General features: G+C 52.5%; 1 protein-coding gene and 1 non-coding gene across 2 annotated transcripts; one reads left to right on the forward strand and one right to left on the reverse strand.

Annotated features, from left to right (window-relative positions):
* Positions 1–250: 250 nt before the first annotated feature.
* Positions 251–5,959, reverse strand: TAF1C (TATA-box binding protein associated factor, RNA polymerase I subunit C). The gene is made up of 15 exons (XM_049786722.1): positions 5,810–5,959; positions 4,481–4,646; positions 4,174–4,255; positions 3,982–4,079; positions 3,822–3,911; positions 3,671–3,744; positions 3,050–3,288; positions 2,784–2,900; positions 2,584–2,701; positions 2,435–2,506; positions 2,190–2,325; positions 1,960–2,103; positions 1,594–1,768; positions 1,350–1,487; positions 251–1,278 (listed from the first exon to the last, which is right to left on the reverse strand). The coding sequence occupies exons 2-15, from the start codon at positions 4,616–4,618 to the stop codon at positions 332–334; spliced, it is 2,568 nt and encodes an 855-aa protein (XP_049642679.1). The 5' UTR covers positions 4,619–4,646; positions 5,810–5,959; the 3' UTR covers positions 251–331.
* LOC126028937 (small nucleolar RNA U3) lies at positions 5,043–5,251 on the forward strand. Its single transcript, XR_007502609.1, has one exon. It is a non-coding gene; the product is annotated as a small nucleolar RNA U3 (small nucleolar RNA).
* Positions 5,960–10,821: the final 4,862 nt, after the last annotated feature.

A 10,821-nucleotide genomic window follows, 5' to 3' on the forward strand; every position in this document is an offset into this window, starting at 1 on the left:
CATGATTCCCCCAGACCATGCCTTTCTTCTGCAGAGGCAGCCATACCCGGGTCCTCAATGCAAATTTATTTTACTCGTCCTCACGGGGTCCAGAGCATTGTGGGTCTCAGGCGACACTGACACCAGCCACTCCATGGGGGGAGGGGGGTCTTCATCCACACCAAGACCCCGCAAGTGGTAGGTGGTAGGAGCCCGGTGGTCACATCCCCTTTGGGCAGAAACCACCAGGCTCACACAGGTACATATGTTTAAAGGCACTCGTGAACACACGCAGGTATGTAGCACTTACACATCACACAGGCCCTCTGCTTCCCAGGTCTTAAGGTGCCACTCAGAAGCCCATGCGCGCTTTCTTCCGGGGCGCCTGCCTCCTGGACGGGGTGGCCACGGTAGAGGTCTGGGATAGGGACATGGTAGTGCCATCCCAGGGATCTCCTTGGGGCCGCCGCTGGGCAGCAGTCTTGTTGGGGGTGGCCTGGAGGCTTCGGGTCTGGGAGCTGAGAGAGGGGGCAGCAGCCAGTGTGGTCTCTTGCAGCGGGAGCTGAGCCATGTAGTCGCGGAGGGTCTGCTGCCGCTCTGAGGGGATGTCCCGCACCCAGGACTCCTGGCTCAGCTCCTGTGACAGCGGGGTGGGGGTAGCAGGGGGCAGCGGCCTGGCCTCGGAGTCCTCGGGATCGGGGCTGCGTGGTGGGCTGGGGGGGTCTGAGCAGTAGCTGAGGGAAGAGAAGGTGCTGGACAGCGTAGTGCGGCGTTTGGCCCTGCAGCGCGACCTCCCGGAGTTCATGCTCCCACCATACTGCTGCTGCCACCAGGCGTCTAGCCGGCCCTCCCAGGCAGTCTCCAGGCGCTCCGTGAGCTCGTCCTCGGGACCCGGTTCGGGAGCTGGCGGCGACTCTAGGGTCTGCAACTGGCCCAGGTCTGTCCTCCGCAGAAGCTGTCCCCTGGCCATGGCTGCCCGCAGACCCTCAGGCACTTGTCCGGTTGCACCCCGCAGCTCCCTGCACTTCAGTGGATAGCGGTGGGAGAAGGTAGGGGCAGTCCAGGCAGGGGGTGTGGCAGGCACCCTGAGCAGAGCCTTCAGCCAACTGCTGCAGAAAGCCGTTGCCTGGGGGCTCCAGGAGGCAGGTCCCGAGTTCTTGGGAGGCCTGTGGTCTGCCTGGAGGTCTGCCTGGAGGTGGAGGCGCTGGTGGAAGATGTCGCCTGCAGCAGAGAGTTGGAAGAGCGACAGGGCAGGGGTGGTAGACGCGCTGGTGGAGTGTGGGATAGTGGCGGTCAGACCTGAAGAGAACAAGGACGGTGACACCCAGGCCTGGGAAGTGTGCAGACCCCAGACCCCATGCCCAATGCACCTATGGTTGGGGCTTCCAGCCGCTCCTGTAGCCTCCGATGGCTGCTGGGCTCCAGCAGTGGAAAGGCAGAGAGAGAGTCCTGGCTGGAAGGGAGGGACTGGGGAGGACCTGTCAGACGTGGACTAGAGGTGCTGCCTCCTGGAAGGAGAAACAGATGTTCCCAGATGCCCTGCCCACCTCGATCTTCCTCCCACCGGCATTAATCCCCCACAATGCCCTGCCCACCTTGGCTCCCAGCCCTCACCAGTGATGGACAGGAGCTGCAGTTGCCCTCCCTGGCCTCCCAGAAGCAGCAGGCATGGGCAGCCTGGGGCAGGTGCAGGTAGCAGATGAGCCATCAGAGGCGCGGAGGGGAGGCCATGGCTCCACTTCAGCATGGGCAATAGGGGCATGCGCTCGTCCATCAAGTACAGAGAGAACTGCAGCGAGAAAACTTGCCTAGGTCTCTGGCTGCCTCAGCTAAGAAAGCCACCATTGTCACTTCTACCCACCTCCATGCTACTGGACCCTTGCTGGGCCCCCAGAGGCCAGGAGTGGGAGGCACCCCATCCCTCCATCAGCCAATGGAGCCCAGTGTCCCAGGGACAGGCACAGAGAAGGCAGTGCTCACCTGGGTACATACGAGATGGAGTGTGGGTTGCAGACACTCGGGGCTTGACTCCCCCAGATGCTTGGAGAGGAGGACACGCTCTCCCTTCTGGCACGAGGCCTCTGCTCCAGAGCGGAAAAGGAGCAAACCACAGCCTGGAGGGCCCTACGAAAATACCAGGGGTCTTGAGTGTGGCCCAACAGCCCTGCACTGTTTTTCTGGTTGCTGTCGGTCCCAACACCAACCCTCACCTGCGTGTCGACAATCTTCACACCCGTACGGTCAGCCACGGTTAGCACCCGAGGATGCGCAGAGAAGTCTGCCCAGCGCCAAGGAGACGGGTCCCGGAACACAAGGGTATTGGGATCCTTGTACACCTGCCGTAGACTGGGGGGGATGGAGGCTGCGTGTGGGGATTCATGGGGAATGCACCCATCCTGGAGGAGATGGGGGTCAAGCATACGGGGTGTGGGGCCACATGTGGGGGTTCATGTACCCATCCTGAGGGGTCCACAGACAGACGGCTCCCGATCTGCTGCAGACGGCCAGCTCTCCAGGCAGGTGTGGGCTGCAAGGCGGGGACATCAATGTTGAGCCCCACCAGCTCCCACAGATGCTCCTCCCCCCCCAACCCCGGCCCCTCACCTGAGGCTGATTCCGGTGGCGCCCTTTGTGACCTGCAGCACCTGAACAGCGGCAGGCCGCCCCTGGCTACCCACCTTCCACAGGGCGCAGTGGTAGTCGGAGCGGACAGCCAACAGAGCTGGGGGACACACAAAGGGTGAGGGACCCGCATCCATGTGGCAGGTAGGGTGTGTGGGCTAAAAGGGGAACTGGGCCCTTACCTTCTCCCTGGACAGTGCAAGCCACCACTTGCCGAATAGGACCCCGGAGCTGGATATGGCCCGGCTCCCCAAGGATCTGGGGGTCACCTTCTGCATTTACACTGACCTCGAGGAAATCTGGGCCCTTGTCAAGGCGAAACCTGGGAACCAGGACAATGCAGGCCCTCGGGGACGTCCCAAACCCTGTCCGTATCCAGACAGCAATGCCCATCAAGCCCTCAACCCCCCAACGGCCACGCCAAGAAACCTGTCCCAGGCAAGGATACACAGCTTGTCCAGGGCGCCACCTGCGGGGTAAAACAGCTGCCTGTTGTGGGGTGTCCTGCCCGGAAGCCAGGCCAGCGCGCCCCCCGTGAACGCATCATCCAGAAGTAGTTGCTCCCAGCGCAGGGCCAGCTCCTCCTGCAGCAGCTCTGCCAACAGCGTAGCCACCGACCTCCCCAGCACTGATCCCCCAACCAAGGAGAAGCGCCGCTGTCGGTGGGTCATGTAGGCCCAGGGGCACCTGAGGGTCCGCAGGGGTGGTGAGAGGGGACAGCCCCAGGGAAGGGGCACAGCTGACTCCCCCTCCCTCCCTGGGGAGACCGCATCACTCTCTTCTCATGCTGCCAACCCCTCTCCTCCCAGGTAAACCAAGTAACCCTGCCCTGCTAAGCCAAGCACCCCTCTCCCAGGCCTTCACAGGCAGGAGGAAACAACAATGGCTCTGAAACATTGTAAAGCATTGCTAGGTAGAACCCTAATGATACAATTAACACCTAGATACACCTAGACGCAGTCAGATCTGCAGTCCACGAATCCCAGTTCCCTCTCCCCTTGGGCCAGCAGAACCAATTTCATGGCGACCCCTGCCCAGTCCGGCCTGGTGCCTCTCCCTGGCCACTTGCCCCCAGGGCTGGTATCCATCAAGGTCCCGTAGCAGCGTTTCCACACTAACCACTGTCTTCTTCTTAGAGCGGCTCTGCAAGGACAGGCTGGTCACTCTCGGATCCCAGGCTGGACCCCCTACTCCCTGAACGGTGGGAAGGGCTCACTCACCCGATTGCCCTCCAGCTTGAAGTTCTCTAGCATCAGCTTCCCCAGTGGGGCAAAGGCCACATCCCCATGGTCCCACAGAAAACGGCTGATCTGGGGGAGGACAATCAGGATGAGCATCCCTCCCTTAAACCCCCAACACGAGCGCTACAGGGTCACCCACCTGCTCAGTGGCATCGAGCACTGCACGGGGTGCCCTCCGGAAGGGGCGACGTCCGCGGAAAAGCAGGTCCACAGCTGTCACTCCAGGAGTCCAAGGGTCTGAGGGAAGAGTGGGGGCGCAGAGTGGGACCAGAGTCCAGGTGGAAAAACAGGATGGGGGTGAAAACTGGGGGAGACACACAGAGACCCTTACCCAGTCCAGGAGGTAGCAGAGGCAGGGGCCCTGGAGTCTCTGGCACCCAGAACAGACTCTTGGCTGAGAGCGGTGCCTCGATCTGAGGAAGTGCAGGGACAGCACAGGTGTGAGCCCACACACTGAGCTGGTCGTCCCCAGGGGTCTGCCATGGGATGACCATGGCCATCTCTGGAGAGACACGAGACAAAGCCTGGGCACCCCCATGTGTGTCTGTACATCTTGGCAGCTCAATGCCTGTCTCCACCCACCCATGTCCCACTGATGGGCACACACAGGGTGGGGCAGGGTTAGGCTTCCTTCCCACCTCAGGGCTAAGTGGCAGAGCCTGGGACAGGTTCAATGTGTCTCTCCAGCTGCTTGTGAAAGACAGGTCTGGGGTCTCACTCAGGCCCAGGGGGCCAGTGGTAAACAACGAGGGATGCAGCGAACTGGGAAAGTCCATCTTGGCATCATGAGCACATGCTCAGCACCTGTTGAAAGCAGAACCCAGATGGCAGAGCCCTGAGGCATAGGACTAAGAACAAATTGCAAGCAGTGAGCGCCAGAGTCCCAGCTCAAGCACTGTCCAGGCACCTGGCGTCTCCCGTCTTCCATGCAGTGTGGGAGGCCATTCCTGAACTCAATGCAACAGTGCTCAGAGGGCCAGGACACTCCAGGTGATGCTGTGTAACCACATGGGTCAGTGCTTGATGTGATGGTGCAGTACTGAGTACCAACAGGATCCTCCAAGTCTAGTAGGGTATCTGAATGACCAAGTTGGACAAGCAAACCCAAGTTGGACTATAAAAGCATGACCCTAACCCTGGCAGCATTCCCCAGGCCCAAGTCTTCATCTCAGTAAACTGAGGTTCAATAAAGACCAGACTAAGACTATACATTCGGATCATTTCTATAGTTTGTTACTAGAGAAGTTTCTCTGATCTTGTAGAGCACCCAAAACCATGAGGAGTCAGAAAATCCTCTCCTAAGCAAGAAGCCAGTTCTAGATGTTACTTCTGCAACTGCCTTTTGCCATTGATGATCATCCTTCCCTTCCTCTGGAAAGGTTAGAGGGAGAGGATGCAGTCAGAATGGGGGGGAAAAAAAAAAAAAAAAGACCAGACTAACTGGGGCCAGAATGATAGCATAACTAGAGGACATTTGCCTTGCATGCAGTTGACTGGGCTTGATCCTTGGCATCCCATCTGACTTCCTGATGTGTCAGGAGTGATTCCTGAGCTCAGAGCCAGGAGTAACCCCTGAGTGCTGCTGAGTATGACCCCCCCACCAAGTAAAAACAAATAAAAAATCCAGAGGCCGGAGCAGTGATGCAGCAGTAGGGTGTTTGCCTTGCATGCTGCTGACCCAGGATGGACCGCGATTCAATCCCCAAGTGTCCCATATGGTCCCCCAAGCCAGGAGTGATTTCTGAGTGCATAGCCAGGAGTAACCCCAGAGCATCACCAGGTGTGACCCCCACCAAAAAAAACAAAACAAAACAAAACAAAAAAAAAAAAAAACAGACCAACAGCTCAAGTCCCACCACTCTGTCACCAGAAGAAAAGATTGGCTCTGTGACCCACAGACCAAAGCTCTAATCTCTGCTGCTCCTAAACTCACAACACCAGGAAATGCATGTCTAGCCAATGCCCACCTGTTTGCTCTCATCTGTGCTCTGTGGTGGATCTGAGTGCTCCTCAGACTGCAGGCTCCCCTCCTCCCTTGTTACAGCGAACACAAGCTCGGCTTCCTTCCATGGGGTTACTTTTTCCACTACAGGCCAGGGCAGTGGCTGAAATTCAGGAATGCTGTGAACAACCCCGAAAACAGCTACATTGTTAAAGGGCATCAGCCTTCCATAGATCCCAGGGGCGGCTCAATTGATCAATCCACCACCCCAGTTTACTTCTGGGCTTAGGCACAGTTCACCAGGCTTCTAGTAACCAACCACAGGACCTTTGTACTTGCTCTCCTACCTACTAACAGAGACTTGACCTCCATTCCCATCTCCTCAAACATACCTTGTCCTTCCAATTTCTAACCCAAGATTCCATCCCACCTTCCTGCAACACCCTGGCTCCTTTTTCCAGAAAACACACGCCAAGTGTGATTAGGTAAAGATGCAGCTCTTGGGGCCAAGGCGATAGCACAACAGGGAGGGCAACTGCCCTGCAAGTGGTTGACACAGGTTCAGTTTCTGGCATCCCATAGGGTCTCCCGAACTTGTAAAGGAGTGATTTCTAAGCGCAGAGCCAGGAGTAACTCCTGAGCACCATCAGACGTGGCACCAAAACAAAACACAAAATTTTCTCTGGCTCGTCCCCTTGAAAAAGGGGATTCATACACCTCTCCCCGCAAAAAATCATGTCCCGGCCCCAGTGCCTTGGCATCTACTGCTGGCTAGAACCAGTGCTTGCTCTTGGAAGGGCCGATCACACAGCCCACCTCTCCGCCCTGCAGCTGACTTCCCCAGGGAGTCAAACTAGGAGGGTGCTGCCAATAACCCACGTGCTCAAACGGGGCGATCGTTCCCAAAGCCGCGGACAAACCGCCACCACCTCACCGCTCACCTGGGAAACGGGCCTTAGTGAGCTGCTTGCGGGACCCTCGAGGGCCGAGGGAGCCCCCGAACCGCACCCCCTCTGCGCCACCCACGACGGAGGAATCAGCTCGCTGCACCAGTCACGGCACCAGCGGACACTAAGGCTCTTCCGGGTTTGGCAGGAAATGCCGCTCAAAAGGCAGGAAGTCCCGCCCTCGCAGGCTGGTTCACGAGCGCCACCTCCCGGAAGGAAAGGGAATAGGCGTGGAGGTGGTACTACAGTATTGCTGCACGGTAGGTGGGTGTGGTCGAGGTCGGGGCGAAGCGGGTTCGAATCCCAGTTTCTCTTAAGCAACTCACGACTTCGTGGAATCGTTGGAGCAGTGAAGTTTATTCAGCCAACCAACACGTAATAGTGCCTCTTAGGAGTGAGGGCACTGTATTTACGATATCTTGATTGTTCTCCATCGTCTACTGTTGCAAGTCAATCCCTGAAGAGGTTGACTGATGGAGGGATGGAAGATGAGATCTTTCCCCTCCAGCTCAGAGCACGCGTCTGCCACCCTGTTCGCCGGCGGTTCTGAGGTGAAACGGCAGGTAAACAGCTCGCAGACAGTCAGGCTTGTGGAAATATTAGCTTTATTCAGTGGACAAGACTGAAGTCCAACGTCTCAGCATCAGTTCCAGCCAAAAACCCTTCGCCTTCCACAGACCCTTGTTTTTATCCCCCAGAATCAGGTACCACTCAATGGTGGGATTAGATACCACCCAATGGTGGGAGCAGAATCAGGTACCACCCTAGGGTGGAGGCAGAATGCCAGGTCACACCCTAGGGTAGGGCACAATCACCGATCAGGGTAGGGTCAGTAATATAATAATCCCCTAAAATGTTTACATACACAACAATTCCCCGTTTGTTTTTAGTAAACAAACAATATTGTCTACAATTATTAAAGGAAAAACTAGTCAATAATAAAAGAGCTGCTGTTTGCATAAGCGCATCACAGGAAAATGTAAAGAAAAACTTCTAACCTAAACGCAGGGTGTCTAAAACCAAAAACATGTATCAAGCTCCTGAGAAGATAAATCTAAGACGTACATAGATCCTTCGAAGAGATGCCAGAAAGGTTGTGTAGCAGGTGAGAAGAAGCACTTTTTCTTTATTTGTTGTTGTTGGTGGTGGTGGTGGTTTTTTGGTATTTGGTTTTTGAGTCACACCTGGCAGTGCTCAGGAGTTACTCCTGGCTCCACGCTCAGAAATCACTCCTGGCAGATACCGGGATTCGAACCAATGACCTTCTGCATGTGAGGCAAATGCCTTATCTTCAAGCTATCTCTCCGAACCCATTTTCATTCAAGTCCAGGTAGACCAGAAAGCCCATCTTTGAGGTCATTGGCCCTTATTTTGGAGGAAGAAGCATATACCCCCTGCACAGTGGGGGGCCACTGCAATGATGATCAATAGGCTTCTGAACTTAATCCAAGTTCTTAATCCAGGCTGAAGTCCATATGATGTCTGAAATTGATGTACCAATAAGGTTGATTATTTATAGATGGGAGCTTAAGTCACAAACCAAAATAAAATGTTTAAGGCAGAGACCCTCCCTGTGTAAATAAACAACTTGAGGGCCCATCCAAAATGGATGGAACCTCCTATAAACCTAGTATTTTGCCTATGATGCGCCCATGCAAAAAGCCCTGAGACCAGACAAAAATATCATTTAGGAAATTATAGACAACAATATCTAACCCACTAACCTAAAGTCAAAAAAGCAAAACCCTAATGTAATACAACATCAATTCCTAAGATTAAAAACTAAAATAGAAAAACATTAATTACTAATAGTCAAAAGAAGTGTAGTACCAAATATAAATTCAAAGGATTACAATTATAAGAAAAATACAAAAGGTGAAATTTCTACAGAGTCCAATACCAATCTGTAAAGAAGAGGGGTCTGGAACTCTGAGAAGACTGGCAAAAGACACTTGATGGGTCTGGAAAAATGGGTTGAAGCCATCATGAGTTGGTTGGGCTTCTGTATTTCCTTTGGGATCGGTGCAATCTTGGGGTAGCCATTGTAGAAATGGTCAACAATAGCACTGTGTATGTGGATTGAAAACCAGAAATTTGGGGCCGGGCGGTGGCGCTGGAGGTAAGGTGCCTGCCTTACCTGCGCTAGCCTAGGAGACGGACCGCGGTTCGATCCCCCGGCGTCCCATATGGTCCCCCAAGCCAGGAGCGACTTCTGAGCGCATAGCCAGGAGTAACCCCTGAGCGTTACCGGGTGTGGCCCAAAAACCAAAAAAAAAAAAAAAAAAAAAAAAAGAAAACCAGAAATTTAGAAAGCACAGTTTAACTGGGATCGAGATTGTGGGTCTTATCCATGGATCTTTTCTCTGGGGTTATATTGTGACACAAATTCCAGGTGGCTTCATTTCCAACAAGTTTGCAGCAAACATGGTACAAAACTCCAACGGTCACGGATTTCTTCCTCAGGCCGAGATCAGGAGACTTGTAGTTGTGGGTGAAGGAGATGAGTTGCACATGTGAAGGGAATCCTGAGAATTAAATGTTAAGGACTAGGAAGGAAGGATAAGGAAGACTAAATTGGGGAAGATAAAGTTAGGAAAAGGGGAACTAAATACAAAATATGCAAAACAGACAGACACTGAACAAGACATACACATAAAGACTTCACAAAAAATATGGTCATGGGGCCGGGTAGGTGGCGCTGGAGGTAAGGTGTCTGCCTTGCAAGCGCTAGCCAAGGAAGGACCGAGGTTCGATCCCCCGGCGTCCCATATGGTCCCCCCAAGCCAGGGGCGATTTCTGAGCACATAGCCAGGAATAACCCCTGAGCGTCAAATGGGTGTGGCCCAAAAACAAAAACAAAAAAAAAAAAAACAAAAAAAAATATGGTCATAACACTCACTCATACCAAAAACTATTTGTTGGAAAGGATCCAAAATAGAGCAAAAGAAAAAAGAATTCAGCTGAATCAACTAAAAGCACCTTAAAATTTAATAGCCGGCAACTGTTTAGATAAATCATTTCAAATTCAAAAAAAAATTTTTTATGGCAGAGCAGAGCAGATCTGAAAGAGAATTTCATACATAATACAAATATGGACAACTCTACTATAAGTGTATAACAGTATATATACAAAGTTATTGTATAACAGTAACTCTTTGATAATCAATCATAGGCAAGAAGCACTGTGGGGGCCGGAGAGATAACATGGAGGTAAGGCTTTTGCCTTTCATGCAGGAGGTCATCGGTTGGAATCCCGGTGTCCCATATGGTCCCCTGTGCCTGCCAGGAGCAATTTCTGAGCCTGGAGCCAGGAATAACCCCTGAGCACTGCCAGGTGTGACCCAAAAACCACAAAAAAAAAAAAAAAAAAAAAAAAAGAAGCACTGTGAAGAAAGTCCACCTAAAAATTATCATTATGTCAGTGTCTTAAAACCTAAATTGAGGGAAATAAAGCAATGATGTTAAAATAAAAAGTGTGAAAGTCGTTAAATGAGTATATTCAGAAAGAAAAACAACATTAATATGATGAGAAATTTTTCTTTCAGGTGAACCTTGACTAAATTAAATTGTAAGATTTCATGATTAACTGAGACCTAGAGCAATAATGAAATTAAGACATAAATCCATCATACAAGGAAACACATTGAGGGTCCATGATTTTCAATCCATATTCATTGATCATGCCTGTGGAAAGAATCCTAGTGCATTAATAGCAACCGATAAAGAAGTGAAATGATTATCTGGTGTTCATTGTAGAACTTTAAGAAGTATAAAACAGGATGTATGCTGCTGTAGATTTCACCAATGTATTAGGGACTTTTTTGATCTTCTTGTCATAAAAATTGATCCAGTGTTGTTTTGCAGCAATTTTACAGTATGAAGTACAGTGTCCGTAGTGAACTTTACCATAATGGTTTGACACTGATGATAAGTTTTCTTTCTTTTTTTTTTTTGTTTTGTTTTGTTTTTGGGCCACACCCAGTAACGCTCAGGGGTTACTCCTGGCTATGTGCTCAGAAGTTGTTCCTGGCTTGGGGGACCATATGGGACACCGGGGGATCGAACCGCGGTCCGTCCAAGGCTAGCGCAG

Source organism: Suncus etruscus, chromosome 14 (genome assembly GCF_024139225.1).
Source record: "Suncus etruscus isolate mSunEtr1 chromosome 14, mSunEtr1.pri.cur, whole genome shotgun sequence".
Lineage (NCBI taxonomy): Eukaryota > Metazoa > Chordata > Mammalia > Eulipotyphla > Soricidae > Suncus > Suncus etruscus.